Source organism: Erinaceus europaeus, chromosome 11 (genome assembly GCF_950295315.1).
Source record: "Erinaceus europaeus chromosome 11, mEriEur2.1, whole genome shotgun sequence".
Taxonomy (NCBI): domain Eukaryota; kingdom Metazoa; phylum Chordata; class Mammalia; order Eulipotyphla; family Erinaceidae; genus Erinaceus; species Erinaceus europaeus.
This window is the reverse complement of record NC_080172.1, coordinates 79,206,632-79,224,703: the sequence shown is the minus strand read 5'-3', so window position 1 is coordinate 79,224,703 and position 18,072 is coordinate 79,206,632. Positions and strand designations below refer to the sequence as shown.

The 18,072-nt window shown below is 39.5% G+C and overlaps 1 protein-coding gene across 7 annotated transcripts in view; it reads right to left on the bottom strand.

Annotated features, from left to right (window-relative positions):
- The window catches only part of PTBP2 (polypyrimidine tract binding protein 2), a 67,049-nt gene extending 55,686 nt beyond the window's left edge, over positions 1-11,363 (bottom strand). For 6 of the 7 annotated variants that reach the window (XM_060202122.1, XM_060202123.1, XM_007531461.3 and 3 more), the window contains exons 1-2: positions 11,029-11,159; positions 9,232-9,262 (exon numbers count right to left, since the gene is read on the bottom strand). In XM_060202122.1, the coding sequence (XP_060058105.1) occupies positions 9,232-9,262; positions 11,029-11,036 (39 nt within the window). In that variant the 5' untranslated portion in view covers positions 11,037-11,159. Of the gene's footprint in view, positions 1-9,231; positions 9,263-11,028 lie in introns of all 7 variants that reach the window. The other variant, XM_060202124.1, reaches the window with a different exon arrangement.
- Between the last annotated feature and the right edge of the window lie 6,709 nt (positions 11,364-18,072).

The following is an 18,072-nucleotide window of genomic DNA, read 5'->3' as shown; positions in this document are numbered from 1 at the left end:
ACAGAACATTCACTGCAGAAGAGATCCAAAAACCTAACAAACACAGGAAAAACTGCTCCAGGTCACTGATTGTCAAAGAAATGCAAATAAAGTCAACATTGAGATACCACTTCACAGCTTTGAGGATAGCATACATTAAAAAGGACAGCAGCAACAAATGCTGGAGAGGATGTGGGGACAAAGGAACCCTTTTGCACTGCTGATGGAAATATAAGTTGTTCCAATCTCTGTGGAGAGCAGTCTGGAGAACTCTCAGAAGACTAGACATGGACCTTCCTTATGACCCAGTAATTCCTCTCCTGGGCATATACCCCAAGGACTCCCTAACAGCCAACCAAAAAGATATGTACACACCTATGTTCATAGCAGCACAATTCGTAATAGCTAAAACCTGGAAGCAACCCAGGTGCCCAACAACAGATGAGTGGCTGAGAAAGCTGTGGTATATAAACACAATGGAATACTACACAGCTATTAAGAACAATCAACCCACCTTCTCTGACCATCTTGGACGAAGCTAGATGGATTTATTTTAAGTAAGCTAAGTCAGAAAGACAAAGATGAGTATGGGATGATCACACTCTTAAACAGAAATTGAGAAAAAAGAAGAGAAAAGGAAACTCAAAGCAGGATTTGACGAAATCTGGAGTAGGGCACCAAAGTAAAAACCCTGTGGTGAGGGTGAGGGTGGATATTTGGCTTCCCTGGGCAGTGGGAGTTGGGTGGGTCGGATGGGACACAGTTTTGGTGGTGGGAATGGTGTTTATGTAGACTCCTATTAATTTGTAGTCATATAAATCACTAATTAATATGAGAGAGGAAAAATTGATTTTGTCTCAAACTTTTTAAAGCACAGACTGAGTCTTTTTAATACATAGGCTGAGTCTTTGATATGTTGACTCTCTCAAAAGCCTAGAACAGGGAGAACAGAAGCAACCGGTGGCACAGCTATATACAAATAATGTCAAAGGACATAAATTATGGTGATGTTGTGTATTACACAGCAAATCCTAACAAAGAGATTTTTCAAAGTGAGCGCAATTACCAAATAATGTGATAACAATAACTATATTGTCTTCTTGAACCCTAAGAGCAGGAATGTCACATTTCCACTAAAGAGCCTATATTTACCCCAGTCCTGGAACCTTAGGGTGGGGCGCATTTTCCTGCATACTTCTCTTAATTCATACCAAATAACATTACATACGCTGATCCCAACCTAATCAACACAATGAGTACCACCTTAGCAGGCTTCACTTCAGACTGTGTCCAGAGACATCAGGCATGGAATGACAATCCTTTAGCTTCATTACTTGGGTGAGACCTTTCCTGTCATAGTATTATTTAATTCCATTCCAGGCAGTTAACTTCCTCACAAACTCCCAAAGCCTAGATATAGAGTAGGTCCCATGAGATAGAGCATATGTTTACACATATCCATAAATTAGGGCAAAATATATACCTAAAAGCAAAAGTACACAATAGTCTGCAGTGAGTCAGTATAAACTTCCTAATGAAATAGTATCTAATTAGACTTAAATAGCCATCTCACCTACTTCCTATTACAATTCTCTCACTCACTCCAAAGCTAACTTTAGCAAAGCAAGGACTGCAAAAGCTGAATAAGGGCAAGAGACTGGCATACTTTAACACTGACTCTTTAGTCACTTTCAGGCCACCCAATCAGCTGGGGCCCTAGTTGGGGAGTCCTGAGATTCCCAAACTGACATGATGGACCTAGACCTCGAATAAATCCCTCTCTCCATTGTTACAGGTCATCGCTATCAGGAACAACATAAAAGACCCCTTTGTGGGCCCCCATAGGACCTACCCCTTAACTTGAATCAACAACGACAGAGAATGTTCCATCCTCCATTGGGAGGCTGGACAATATATTCTATGCTACCACTTGAGGAAAATGGGTCCTGATATTGGGGTAGCTTGGAATGTTCCTACTCATGACCACAGAATGTGAGCTCAGATCTAAAGGGATGCAGAGGTCACATAGGCTCCTAAACTAAATATGGGCCCCAGACCAAATCAAATCGATGGGGTTTACAGTCAACAATATTTATACCACTTCCCCATATTAGGGAGCTACTTTCTTCCCTGATCAAGCTTTCTGTTCCTTTTCCAGCCATGACATCACCTCCCCAGACAATAACTTGTATCCACCTGCATATCAGATTTCAGGCTCAGACAAAAAAAAAAAAAAGTATAGCTACAGGCCCTTTGAAATATAACTAAAATATGCCTACTAGCTTGCTACAAAATAGACGACCCCACCCCAACACTTCATCTGCACTATTCCAGCCTTTAGGTCCACAATTGTTCAACAATTTGTTTGGCTTTATATGTTATCAGATGCACCAGGTTCCAGATGCTAGCAGGATTCTGACCAGACTTCCTGGACTGACGACCCCACCAATGTCCTGGAGCTCTGCTTCCCCAGAGCCCCACCCTACTAGGCAAAGAGAGAAGCAGGCTGGGAGTATGGATCCACCTGTCAATGCCCATCTTCAGCTGGGAAGCAATTACAGAAGCCACAGACCTTCCACCTTCTGCATCCCACTATGACCTTGGGTCCATACTCCCAGAGGGATAAAGAATAGGAAAGCTATCAGGGGAGGGGATGGGATAAGGAGATCTGGTGGTGGGAATTGTGTGGAGCTGTACCCCTCTTATCCTATGGTTTTGTTAATGTCTCCTTTTTAAAATAAACAAACAAAAAAATTAAAAGAAAAAAAGAAAAAAGAAATCTGGGTGATACTGGAAAAAAAAAAGTGAAAGGACCTGCATTCAAGTACCCAGTTATGATGTACAGGAAGGGAAGCTTCATAAATGGTGAAGCAGAGCTGTAGGTGTCTTTATCTTTTCCTTTCTATCTCCCTTTTCTCTTACAAACTCTCTGTACTAGCAAACAAAAAATAAATTAAAAATAACAAAGATATATGGGAACTCCAATTGTAATAAATACATTAAATAATCCTAAGAGCAAAGAAATTAAAAATACTAGAATATAACTCCAACTGAGTGAAAAGAGACATGCATGTCAAAATTTGAGATATGACATAAAAGCAGTACTTAAAGGGGAATGAATGAATATATGGCAGCAAATCTCTGGAAATGGGACACCAGTTTTGATATTACTTAAATAGAAAAAAACATACTAAGTTAAAAACAAAAGAATTAAATACAAAATAGGAACAAGAAACTCAAGAAAACCAAAAACTTAATTTCTGATAAGATCAATAAACCTCATGCTTGACTGACAAGAGAAAAAAAAAGGCACAAATTATCAAAGTTCACTCAAGAGCAAACAGATAATCTAAACAGTCCTATATTAATAAATTAACATAGCATTTAAACCTTTCCTAGAAAGAAAATAAATGCCAGGTCTACACACCTTCACTGGCGAACTGTACAAACATTTCTGGGGGGAAAAATGTCACTTAGGGTTCCCATCTTAACACTAGGGGAAAAAATGACTGCTCTCATCATTTCTATTTACATAGTACTAAATAACATACTCGAGAAAAAATTTGCATCTTGATAGATAAAAGTATGTCTATATAGAAAATCTAAGAGTGCCTACATAAAGCTTTAGATCTAAGAAGTAAACCTGGCAAGGATACAAATTCTAGGAGGATTATCCAATATTTGTTTGTATTTTATTAAATTATTTGCATTTCTATACAATAACTAGATATTCTATTTTATTCTATTTTTAATTGCCACCAAGGTTATTGCTCCTGGTGGCCTTTTTTTCTATTTATTTTGATAGGATAGAGAAAAATTGAGAAGGTATAGAGGGAGAAAGACACCTGCAGACACTATCTACCACTCATGAAGTGTCCCTCCTGCAGGTGAGGAGCAGAAACTCAAGCCAAGGTCCTTGTACATGATAACAAGTACATTCAACTAAGACACCGCCTAGCCCCTGAATTTTAAAAAAGTACTTACAGTGACATAAAAAAATAATAATAAATCTAATTAAAATAATATTGAACATCTGTACATTGAGAACTAAAATAAACTGAAACAAGGAAAAAAATTGTACTCCAGAGTGGGGGAAGAGGGGAAGCAACATCAAAATTTTCCTTACTCTACAGACTGAAGTTAATTCCAATGAAATTCAAACAAGATTTTATAGTATGTGACTCATATGAAAACAACGAACTATATACATTGGCACCTAGATAAGACATAATGATCAATGAAAAAAGAACATAGTACAAACAGAATCATTCATGTTTTTTATTATAGGTATAAAGTGAGTTTAATGAAGAAAAAATAGTTGCTTCAACTAATGGTGCTGAAAAAAATATAAAAATTTTAAAAACAAAAGTGTTAACTCATAACTCATTACATTTAATAACAGAAATATTATTTCAAAATGGAAAACAAAATTAAACCCACAACTAAAATCTATAAAAATTCTGTTAGATATGCAGATGATCCAAGTTATTATCTAGGGACATATCATGTCTGGAAAAAGGACCAGAAATCTGGATCATGGAAGAGAGAAATACAGAAAAAGTGTATAAATATTGTTGACTGTAAACCCCATCAATTTGATGTGATCTGGGGCCCATATTTAGTTTATAAGCCTATGTGACCTCTGCATCCCTTTAGATCTGAGCTCACATTCTGTGATCATGAGTAGGAACATTCCAAGCTGCCCCAATATCAGGACCCATCTTCCTCAGGTGGGAGATAGAGTATGTTGTCCAGCCTCCCTTAAGTGATGGGACATTCTCTACTATTGTTGATCCATGTTGAGGGCAAGGTCCTATGGGGGCCCACAAAGGGGTCTTTTATGTTGTTCCTGATAGCGATGACCTGTAACAATGGAGAGAGGGATTTATTCGAGGTCTAGGTCCATCATGTCTGTTTGGGAATCTCAGGACTCCCCAACTAGGGCCCCAGCTGATGGGGTGGTCTGAAAGCGACTAAAGAGTCAGTGTTAAAGTATGCCAGTTTCTTGCTCTTATTCAGCTTTTGCAGTCCTTGCTCTGATAAGGTTAGCTTTGGAGTAACTGAGGGAAGCATAATAGGAAATAAGTAATAACTTGGATCCACCTGCATATCAGATTGAAGGCTCAGAAAAAAAAAAAACTAGTATCTTCATGGGCCCTTTGGAATATAACTAAAACAGGCCTACTATCTAGCTACAACCACCCCCCCCCAACTTTTCATCTGAACTATTCCAACCCCTAGGTTAATGATTAGTCAACAATTTGTTTGGCTTTATATGTTATAACTCTTTTTTTCAGCCACCAGGTTTCAGATGCTACCATGATGTCAACTGGACTTCCCTGGACAGAGGATCCCACCAATGTGTCCTGAAGTCCCAATTCCCCAGAGCCCTGGCCCACTAGGGAAAGAGAGACACAGGCTGGGAGTATGGCTTGACCTGTCAACACCCATGTTCAGTGGGGAAGCAATTACAGAAGCCAGACCTTCCACCTTCTGCACCCCATAATGACCCGGGGCCCATACTCCCAGAGGGTTAAAGAATAGGAAAGCTATCAGGGGAGGGGATAGGATATGGAGTTCTGGTGGTGGAAATTATGTGGAGTTGTACCCCTCTTATCCTATGAGTTTTGCCATTGCTTCCTTTTCATAAATCAAAACTAGGGAAAAAAATTGTTAGAAAATAAAGGGCTAGGGAGATAGCATAATGATTATTCAAGGCTTTCATGCCTAAGGCTCCAAGTCCCAGGTTCAATCCCCAGCACTGCCACATGACAAAGCTGAGCAGTCCTTTCAGAGAGAGGAAAAAAAAAGGAGAAGATTTTTGTAAGCTTGGGCTGGGTGATGATGGCTTAGGTATGACATCATAAGCATTAACATAAGAAAAATAAACTGGTAAGATGAATTTTATCAGTTAATAGCCAGTTCTTCAAAAACAGTATTACTATTGAGAATGAAAACATTAAGTAGCAGAAAATATTTATAAACTGTATTTTCTGATAAAGAGCATCTAACCAGAATGAAGACTTCTCAAAATTCACTATTAAAGAGCCAGTCCATTAAAACAGTGGATAAGAAATGTAAATGCACATCATCTAAGGTGATACATAGTTGGCACAAATAGAACATAAAGATATTCAACACAAGGCACTAAAGAAATATGAAATAAGCACAAGGACCGGCATAAGGATCCCGGTTCGAACCCCGGCTCCCCACCTGCAGGGGAGTCGCTTCACAGGCGGTGAAGCAGGTCTGCAGGTGTCTATCTTTCTCTCCTCCTCTCTGTCTTCCCCTCCTCTCTCCATTTCTCTCTGTCCTATCCAACAACGACAACAACAATAATAACTACAACAATAAAAAAAAACCCAGCAAGGGCAACAAAAGGGAATAAATAAATAAATATTAAAAAAAAAGAAATTTGAAATAAAACTACAAGATTACTTTATATCCACTAGAATTTCCATAATCAAAAACGCAAAAACAATAGATCTAAAGACCCCATCAGTAAAAGTTTCGAACGCTGAAATGGCTATATATAATACTAGAAAAAGTAGGATGTAGAAGCACCTGCTGGAATCTCAGACACTGCTAGTGGTAATGGTACAACCATTTCTGAAAAGTTTGCAGTTTCTTAAAACAATAGGCACATGCTTACCAATATGATCTAGCCATTTGTAGCATAGGTATTCCCCAGAGAAGTGAACACATATGTTCATACAAAAGCTTACAAAAGATGTTCACTGTAGACTTATTCATAATATGCCCAAACTAGAAACAATACATATGACTAACAAAAGCTGAATTAAAGCACAAGAAGTAATGTCTGTACATCCATATGATGTAATTTTACCAAATAAAAAAAGTTGTTACAACCCAAGAGAGTATCAAAATAGTTATTCCTAAGTGCAATAAGCCAGACAAAACAGACACATATTGTAAGATTACATTTATCTCAAATTCTAAGAAATATAAACTTATTTATAGTGACAGTAAGTTTGGGATTGCCTGGGGAAAGAAAGATAGATGTGGTAGGGGCTATGAAAGGACATCCCTTTTGGGGATGAAGGATGTTCCTTATGATGGTTTTAACAGCTTCATGAACATCCTAAAATACATTCTTTAAGTATGTGGGGCTTTATGTCAAACTATATCTCAATAAAGCTATTTTTAAAAAGGTAATGTGAGGCAATACTAAAATTATAAATTCATTTATGAAATTAAATGTTTGTATGTATAAATTTCAGGGGATAATGCACCAGAAAATAAAATACAGGAATAGGAATACTTTTTTTTCTTTTTTGACTAGATAATAAATGCTACTTTAAAAAAAAAACTGCTTAAAGAAAATTAAGGGCTAGGGAAACAGCATAATGGCTATGCAAAAGACTTTCATGCCTGAGGCTCTGAGGTCCCAGGTTCAATCCCTCACACCACTATAAAGTCGAGTTGAGCAGTGCTCTGATTGTTCTCTTTCACTATTATATAATACTTAGAAAACTGGAAATATTTTTAGAAAGTTCTACACTAAAGTAAAAAAAAAGTTGTTTTTTTTTTTCAAATCATTTTATTGGAGAAATAAGTATTTTTAGGAGTTGAGGACATATAGGCATGGGTTCTCATCTCATGGTCAATGTATACACACCACTCTAAAACACTCTTAATTCACTGTCCTAGAAAGTTAAAACACAGAAGCCATTCAAACTTATGTATTAAATAATGGATTAAAAATGCTCACCACTTTTACAGCATTTTCTAGTATCAGCTCCAAACTACTAACATAATAAACTGGTGTAGCCAATAAACTATACTTGACACTCCAAGTTCCCCTATTCCTCCCTAACTTATTTTGGGTAGTGCCTAAGAGTTCTTGCTCAACTCAGACATCTGTCATTTATTTTATTATTTTTTTAATTTATTTTCTATAAAGCTCCCTTCTGGAGGATATGTGTTTATAGGGAAACTACAAATTAGCATCTCACATTTTTGTTGTTTTATTTTGACAGAGATAGAGGAGTGGGAGAGAGACTATAGCACAGAAAGTTCTTTCAGTATGGTGGGGGCCAGCTGGAAGCTGAGTCGTGCATGTGGCAAAGCAGCCCCTGTATACAAGTGAGCTATTTCACTGGCCTTAGCATCTTCCAACTTTTGAACAAGTTACAAAATCAGCTCCTACAACTACCTCTACTTAAAAAACATCACTGCCAAATTAAGTATGCGCTCTCCACAAAAACTTCATTTCTCTCCTAACCTTATGAACAAAAAGCTATTTTATCAAGGGTCAGAGGACAGAACATAGGGGAAAAAAACAACAATCCTGTTACAACATTCTAGGAATTAAAAAAAAAAAAACTGGGGGGAGTTGGGCTATAGCGCAAAGGACCGGCCTAAGGATCATGGTTAGAGCCCCTGGCTCCCCACCTGCAGGGGAGTCACTCGCTTGACAGGCAGTGAAGCAGATCTGCAGGAGTCTATCTTTCTCTCCCCCCCTCTGTTTTCCCCTCCTCTCTCCATTTCTCTCTGTCCTATCCAACAACAATAACTACAACAATAAAAAACAAGGGCAACAAAAAAGGGAGTTTTTTTTTTTTTTTTTAGTTTTTTTAGACAATACCACTAAACACAGAGCCTTTCAAACCTACTCATATTTGAAAATGTGAAATTGCATCCAAAAAATATTTGAAAGGGGGGGGTGGAGAACTTAATGATTATGCAAGGAGACTCATGCCTGTGGTCAAAGGCCCAAATTCACCCCTGCACCACCATAAGCCAGAGCTAAGGAGTGCTCTGGTTAAAAGAAATTAAAAAAAAAAAAATTGAATATCAGATTTGGTGCCAAGCTTGGAAAATTAGAAAGTTATCTTTCTTTAATAGAAACAGTTCTTAGCTTCTGACTCAAATGTGAAGCTAACTGCCTAAGCAAGTTTTTTCTTTTTAGGGGTTAGGGTTAACTGATAAAAATATTTATCTTTATAAGACAACATAAAATCATAATTCATAGCATCTTACTTATCTGTATATTTAAAACCATAAATTTTCCCTCAGGAAAATTGGGGTTTGTCATTTTATAGCCACAATTCCTTGAGCACCATTCATGACTGCTTTTACATGAACTTTATTTACTAGCTGTAAGAAACTCCAAACTTTTTCTTTTTTGGTCTGTACTTGAAACAAAATTCTCTTCTATTAGAAAAGTGCATTGTTGCATATCTAGGTTATAAACTATTTTTATACTAATTTCAAACAATCTTTTCCTACCTTCACACCAACTGCAACCTCAGTGACAATTCTGTAAAGAAAAAAAATTGGTTTTAAACTTATTATTCTTATAGACAAAGTCTGAGTCAAACTTTTAGTTCATATATGCATCATTCAAATATCATCCATTCACAATAAATACGAATGAAATACTGATGGTGAGACTTCTGTGTACTTATACAAATGTGGCTTTGTAGAAATGACTGCAAAATACAGACAATATTCACTAAACTGAAGATATTTTAATAGAACTTAGAAATAGCAAAAAGGACACACACAAAAAAATCCCAAGAACCATGATATTTCTACAGAGTAGAAATATAAAGTAGTAACTTGAACTGTTAGTCATTTAATTTAAAATTTAAATCCGTCATCTTGATAGAATCAGGAAACATAAATCTGAAGTTTGCCATCCATGTTCAGTATGATTTGGTGGAATTAGAGTTTCACTAGAACTATGTTCCATCTGGGAATAGTTTCTGGAAGACTGTTAACGTGATTTAAGTTCTGTGAGTGCTATTATATGAACTTCACCTGCAATCTTAAAAAAAAAAAAAAAAGGCACAAAAGATAATACACTTTTGACTTATGATTGATTCTAGTCCAAGTGCCTTTAAAAACTATTTTTTTTTAAATACTCACACACACATCCCCTTCCCGCCACCCCACAACTGGGCTGAAAGAAACCTCTATTTTCGTTCTTAAAGGGTGCCTCCTTTCTGAAAATGGGTCACATACAAATGTTTTCGGACCAGGAGCTTAACCGAAGTGCCAAGAGACCGGCCCACATCTCCTGGTGCCCTGGTATCACCACCTGGGCTGTGGGACGAGGCAGCACAGGCCATAGGCCTGGCTTTTTTTTTTTTTTTTTGGGGGGGGGGGTGTAACACACGTGTGTGTGTGTGTGTGTGTGTGTGTGTGTGTGTGTGTGTTCGTTCAAAAAATGGTCAAAGTAGTTTAAAAAAAAGATGGCCCTGTGTGCTCCTTTCCGCCATGGCTGCTTGGCCTCGACCACACACACTTGGGGTTTCAGACAATTATATTCTTCTGCGCCTGTGTGTCGCCAAGTCTGATTCAACGCCCCACAAAAAGGCTTTTTTTTTTCCTTTTTCTTTTTTCCCCCCTTTCCCAGCCTCCCGCCCCCACAACCAGACTCCAGCGAAAACAAAGGAGGGTGACATCTGCCCTCCCCCCTTCCTCCCGCCGCCGCGCGCCGTCCCCGCGCCCCTCCCCCTCCCCCGGCCCCGGCCGCCGCCGGCAGCTCCCCCCCCCCCAGGCGAGGGCCGCGCGAGGCCGCGGGGCCCAGGGATGCGGGGCAGCGAGGGGGGCGCCTCCCGCCGCCCAGAAATCCCCGCACAGGCCCCGCGTCTAGCCACAACGCTCGCTCCCGAAGGCGCCCCCACCCCGGGGTTCGGGTCCCAGGTCGCGGATCGAAATGGCTCCGGGGAGGTGGGGGGAGGGGGCAGGGACGAGCCAGACGAAGCGGGGTTCCTGCCCTGCCCCCCGCCGCCGCCTAGCCGCCGTCCCCTCGCCCTCCAGGGTCGTCGCCACTACCACCACCCCCCCCCCCCACAAAAAAACAGCCTTCCCAGCCCGCGAGGCTGCTTTCTCGGCTTTTTCTCGGCCCGAGCGGCCGGGGGGAAGCCAGGGGAGGGGTGTGTGCAGTGGGGCGGGGGTTGGGTAACGGCAGCCCAGCCCAGGGAGGGGCCGCCGGAGCCTTTCGGCCCGACCTGAAACCGGGCCCGGGAACCGGCCCACTCCCCTTTCGCACACCTCTCGCCCACCCCCATTACATACCCGTCCATTGCCGAACCGGACAAAGCTTCGCTCACAAGAACCGAGCCACGCAGCCAGCGACACACACAAGCGGCGAGAAAATGGCGGCCAGGGCTCGACGGAAATTGCCGAAGGTGCCGGGGCGCACGGGGCAGCGCGCGGCAACGGCGGCGGCGGAAAGAGCCGAGTGCGCGGGCGCCGGGCTGCAGGAGGCGAGCGGCGGGGCGCTGGGACCTAGGGGAGTGGGCGCCGCAGCCGTTGCCTCTTCCGCGCCACCGCGCGCCTGCGGCCCTCGGCTCTCTGTGCTCTGGGCCCGGGCCTGCTGCTTCGTGGCATGGCGTCGTACGGGAAGCTTTCTGTACGCCCCTTTACGAACCCCCTGCCGTCCTTCCAGGGCAGTGTGCGTGGGCTACCTCCCAGGCCTCCTCCAGAACCACTGCACTGCACTGCACTGCGCTGCACTGCCTCCACGCAGCCTCCCTCGGGTTTGCCCTCTAATCTCACCCCAGATGGGCTGCCCGGACCTCTGTGGGCTAGGGAGGAACTACTTCATGGCTTTCCCCTCTGCCCCCTTGTCTTTGAAGATTTCCTCCCGGCTTTCAAAGAGAAAGCAAAAACTTTATCGCTCTAGACCAGTGCAAGTAGACTTTTCTTCCAGGTTGTTGTTAGTTCCCTGCCCCGTGGAAGAAAAACGATTTTAATCTAGTATTCGATTAGAGAGGCATCTGTAGGAAATGGTCGCTATACTCTGGCTGGAAAACATACACGCAGGTTGAGCGGTGTGTTAAGTTGGTACGTTAGGCTGGGGAGGCAGCTTGATGGCTATGCAAAGGACTTGCATGCCTGAGGCCAGGTTCAGTGCCCAGCCCCTCCAGAAACCAGAGCTGAGCAAAGCTCTGGTCTTTCTCACCGTCGTTCTCTTTGTATCTCTCATTAAAATAAAATATCTTTTTAAGAAGGTACTTAAAATACAACCTATTGTGAAAAAAAAAATCACATTTGGTGGAATAAAAGGAAATGTGAAATGGGCGTGCTTAGAGGAGGCATCCTCATTGATTAGAGGGGCTAGAACCACTAAATCAACTATATAAAGTGGCTTCCTTTCATATATGCCTCACAGTCTCAATTTTTATTTTAATAGCATATCAGTCCTTTTCTTTCAAAGTTGTTTTATATCAGAGGTTCAACACAATTTGAAGACTCTAGTTTTGGGAAATGTGCTCAGTGACTACCAGGTCCTTTAGCCTTCACTCTCAACTTTAAGGCTTGAGCATCACACATCTTGAGAAATGAAATACATTCTGTCTTCAGTTACTCTCAATGGGTCTGGCGTACTGATGTCTTAACTTTTCACTAACTGGCATTTCACATTACTAATTGGTGGTTTCTATATAGTTACTAAAGTATTATTTTTAAGTTAAACAGCTTTTAAGAGCAATCTTGTTGAAATACTTTGTTGTAAACTCTTCAAAGGATGAAAAATTTTAAAATACTTGATTTGTCTTTGGGGTTGGCAAGAGTTCATCTCTATTTCCTAAAATATCTTCTTTTCAATTTTACCAATCAGTGATTTATAATACATAAAGGGCCCATCACCAATGCCATTTATAATTACTTTTCATATATATGTGGTTCCATGCATGAATTTTTACTAACCAGTTAAATGTGTAAGCTTCCAAAGGGCAGGGACTCTAGCATGATTTTTTTTTTGTGTTCCCCATGTTGACTTAATCCATATTATTTGGTTCTTGCTCTATCTTGACAAAGACAAACTGTTCCATGAGGGAAAACCTGTCCTTATGTAGCCAAAAAAAAAAAAAAAAAAAAACACTATTGCATTCACAAAGGAAAAGCTTAAAGGTCATTAATAAGTAAAGTAAGTCACAAAAATACTAGATGAAATTAATGAAGGAAGGGGCTGGTGATGGCACACCTGGTAGAGCCTGTGCATTACACTACTCAAGGACCCAGCTACAAGACCCCAGTCCCCAGCTGCAGAGAAAAGCTTCGCAAATGGTAAAACAGCATTGCAGATGTCTGTCTCTGCCTCTCTCCTTTAGCACTCCTTGATTTCTCTCTGCTTCAGTCAAATAAAGGAATAAATATAATATGTTTAAAAGTAAATAAATGAAGTAAAATTTTAAACAAGAAAAGAAGACTAAATAAAGGAAGAAAGAAAAAATGACTAAATAAAACATGGAGTCAGGAATGAGGCTAATGTAACAATACCACACAAAATCATGTTATTTAAATTCTGTTCAAAATAAAGCTTCATTTAGTAGCTGTGTGACACTAGACGTGTTGAAAAACCTCCCCAGGAAAATATTTATTTCAAGAAAATAATGAGGTTTCTTTTACTGAAAATGAAAATAGGATTAATAATAGGGTCATCTTCCCAGATGGTTGTTAGTTCTGCTTCCTTAAATATATGTAAAATACATCCTTAGCTCAGTCACAGAATATAGTAAATGCACAATAAAGAGGACTATCATCCTTACTGCTTTTGTTATTAAATTATTCATTTGTGAAGAAACCTCTTAGGTTTTTAAGTCAACAATATACATAAAAATAAACATATAGGGAAATTTTCACAAAGGTCACACATATCACTAAAGTAATTAGATCGGTTGATAGCTAGTGGAATGAATATAGGAAAATGTCATAGACAAATTTCTGAAGCTCCATCAAAATCTAAATTTGTATGATTATATGAGTTAACCATAGGGTAGATTATAAATCTTAACATTAGCAGATGGCCAACCTTTGTAATGCACATAAGTTCATAATAAAATACAGTATTAAAAACTAAAGTAAATATAGAGTATTATTTTCATACCCATATCTCTTTTTGGTATAATAATGTGTTCTTTCTCTTTCAAATAGTAAATGTTTTGACCTTTTGCAGAAATTCAGGCATATGTGAACGATGATAAAATCTAAATTTCAGTGTCTGCTAAGTCAAAATAAGGTCCAATATTGATGCAGTAAGAAAAAGAAATAGGGCCATGGAGTAGCAACAATCAAAAGATCATGTCCTCAAACAACTAGATAAAGCAATGGAAAATAATAACACTAACACTGCTAATAATAATAATATCTGGAACCTCACAGTGTTTCAAGGAATAAACAGAACCAAAGGTGGGTGCAGGTGTACTTGGTAGGTGATACAGGACAAACATTCAAGATAAAAACAGCTTGAACTGGGAGTCAGTAGCTAGCAGTCAGCAGCAGGCACCATTTTGGTACAGAGTCACAACAGAACACAGGTTTGGCTGAGAAAGCAGGGCAAAACCTGATCAGATGACAGATTTGTGTGACCTGCCCAAACTGGCAGAGAACTGCTAGAGGCCAGAGTACAGTATGAAGCAAAAAGCAAAGCAGCAAGAGCCTATTCTGTCAAGACCTACCCAAGGTTATATGACTCACCTCTCCCCAACCCCAACCATGACATATAAAGAACACAGCCACAGCAACAACTGCTGGCTGAACAGCAGAATTTACATTTAACCAAAACATAGGGGGAAAAATTCAACAGTTCAAACTCAAAATGCCTGAGTTTGATTCAGAAAGTTTACCATGAAGACAATTCAGGACTCTAACCATACTATACAGACACAAATTCAGGATCTCAGAGATCATTTTACCAAAGAGCTACAAGACACACAAAGAAAACTCCAAACTGAGCTACAAGATATTAAGGACACTTTGAATGGAGTTAGGGCTTACATAAGAAGCCTAGTAATTAGAATAAATCAGCTTGAGGAGAGAATATCAGGGCTAGAAGATAAAACCAACACACTTCCTGAGTGCAAGGCTATTTGGGAGGTAAGGTTCATGAGAAATGAATTAATTTCCTGTGAACTATCAGACTCCATTAGTAAAATGAATGTGAGAGTTATTGGGATACCTGAGAATGAAGAAAAGGAGGAGAAGAGAACATACTCAAAGTAATTATAGCAGATTTTTTTTTTTTTTTTTACACTTAGCTAGCATTCAAAACATAGACTGAAATGTCAGTCAGGAAACTGAATGAACACTCAAGTTCCTGGATCCAAAATGGGCCTACACCATGACACGACATAGCAGAACTATCCAAAAACAAGGACAAGGAAAAAATGCTGCAGGCTGCTAGTCAAAGTAAGAATCTGACATACAGAGGTAGAACCACCAGGCATTCATAAGATTTCTCATCAAATACCCTAGGGGCAAGAAGGGAGTGGAATGACATATGCATAATAAAAATTTCCAGCCATAAACACTCTATCATGCTAAATTTTCCTTGAAGTATGAAGGAGAAATCAAAATCTTCCGAAACACACAGAAACTGAAAGAATTCGCTACCAACCTTCCTGTCTTGCAAGTATTACTGAAAAGAATCCCTGGGAGTCCGACTGTAGCGCAGTGGGTTAAGCGCAGGTGGCGCAAAGCACAAGGACCGGCATAAGGATCCCGGTTCGAACCCCGGCTCCCCACCTGCAGGGGAGTCGCTTCACAGGCGGTGAAGCAGGTCTGCAGGTGTCTATCTTTCTCTCCCCCTCTCTGTCTTCCCCTCCGCTCTCCATTTCTCTCTGTCCTATCCAACAACAACAACAATAATAACTACAACAATAAAACAACAAGGGCAACAAAAGGGAATAAATAAATAAAATAAAATAAAATAAAAAAAAAAGAAAAGAATCCCTAATAAGATAAGGGATGCTAACTCTATAAATGAGATGATCAGTAGTAGAGTAGAATCAGTAACCCAAAAGAAGAAAGTAGATACATAGGAAAAGGGAGGGCAAAATGGAGAGATGAATGTTATCAATGTTAGCTAACAAAGGCTAGTATACACTCACATGAATGAATCTTTTTGTGGTCCTTAAATCTCTAAGCTTAAATTTTAGACCTCAACTGAAGAAGCTGGGAGAGGGGTAAGATAAAATAAAAATGGAAAGATATGAAGGATTCAGCCATCACACCAGAGACATCTTACCTATCCCTCCTCAATCTCTCCCTGACCCCCCTCCGTTAACCACCGTTATTTTCAGAGGTTAAGAGTCAGTTTGATTTTTTTTTTTCCTCAGGTGCATTTGTTATAGTTATTGATATCCCATCTCCAAATGAACTCATCTGCCTTTCACACCTTTACTTATTTCATTTGTCATGTAGATCCCCAAATCCTAAAGGTCAACCAACTCAAAGGATGTAAGTGTTAAGCTCTTTCTCTTTGTATCTAGTGCATCTGGCATAGCCATTCTAATAGCTCAATTAAAGATTTACTAAACTGAAAAAAAAAAAAGGAAATATATTACTTTTTGTAAAACTGGACAATGGATGTATGAAGCAACATATTTATTGGGAGATTTGAAATGTATCATAATAGTTAAAAAATTAAATTAAGGGGCCGGGTAGTGGCACGCCTGGTTGAGCGCACATGTTACAGTGCCCAAGGACCCTGGTTCGAGCACCCGGTCCCCATCTGCAGGGGGAAAGTTTCACGAGTGGTGAAGCAGGACTGCAGGTATCTATCTCTCTCCCCTCTCCATTTCTGACTATCACTATCCAATAAATAAATAAAGATAATAAAAAAATTTAAAAATTAAATTAAAAAGCCCTAGATATTAGACCAGACACCATAAAATCCTGCTCTTTGCCTCACCTTGGGTGGAACATAAAGAAAAAGTATTGGATTGGTTGAGTCAGAAGGAGAGAGATGAATATTGTATGACTTCATATATAGGTGGAACTCGGAAGACAGGGTCAGAAAGGAAGAACACTGGGTGAATCTTGGACTGGGGTTAGTGTACTGTACCAAATCTCACCTAGACCGGGGTAAGAGTATTTTGCAGACATCTGTCATATAGAGCTGGGAAATTGTGCGTTTCTAGAAAACTGTGTTGTAAAACATACACTTCCCAATAAAATGAAAGGGAGAACACAAATAGTATCATAGTCATAATCTGATTTTATATCTAACCCACTCAAAATGTCCTTTAACTTTTTTTTTTTTTTGCTGTCGTTTCTCCTAATGGGGAAAGGAAATAAAACAGAATCAATTAGGTAAGATTAATTTGGAATGCTTTTTCTGAGGAGTGATACAAGTTCAAAATAGAGAATATAAATTCATAAGCTACAGAACCTATACAAAATTTTCAGGGAGGACAGATATTTAGACAGAAAGTAGATTAGTAGTTTTCTAGAACTGATAATGAGAATGAGAAGTTATGGATTTTTTTTTTTTTTTGGAAGATGAAAGATGTTAAAACAGGATGTGATGATAGTTTTTGTGCGTTTCTTACGTGCCATCAAAGTTATGTCTGGGGCTTGGTGCCTGAACAGTGAAGCCACCATTTCTATACTTAGCGTGGCCACACAATCTGTTGTTTGTTTGTTTGTTTGTTTTTAATAAGGTAGGAGAGAAATTGAGGAAGGAGGGGGTGGGAGTGAGGAAGAGAGAGAGACCCGTAGTACTGCAGGTGGGGGTAGAGGGGTTGAACCCAGGTTGTTGTTCATGGTGATATATGCACTCTACAACTCTGTAAAAACAAGTAAGTTCATAGAAATATACATTTAGTTCCAGTGAAGTTCATAATCTATAAGTAATATACCAATAAAACAAGAGAGTGAATAAATCTTTCTCCCCAGCTACTGAAACCTATGTTACAAAGGCAATCCATCTTGTCTGTTTACTGCATATGTTTTCAGAGGCAAACTTATGCATATGCTGATTAAAATATAGTTTTTTTGCTTTTTATTCCAAAGTAGGAAATACTGTGCATATTGTTTAGCTAATTTCTAACTTAAAGATGTATGCTAGATGTCTTTCCTCATCAGTACATTTTACACTATTTCATCCTTTCCTTCCTTCCATATGTGTGGCTGTGTGTGTGTGTGTGTGTGTGTGTGTGTGTGTATGTATGTATGTGTGCCCTAGGCAGATATTTATATTATTTCATTATTATTATTATTATTATTATTTTATTTAAGAAAGGAGATATTAACAGAACCATAGAATAATAGGGCTATAATTCTGCACAATTCCCGTAACCCGATCTCCATATCCCATCCCCTCTCCTGATAGCC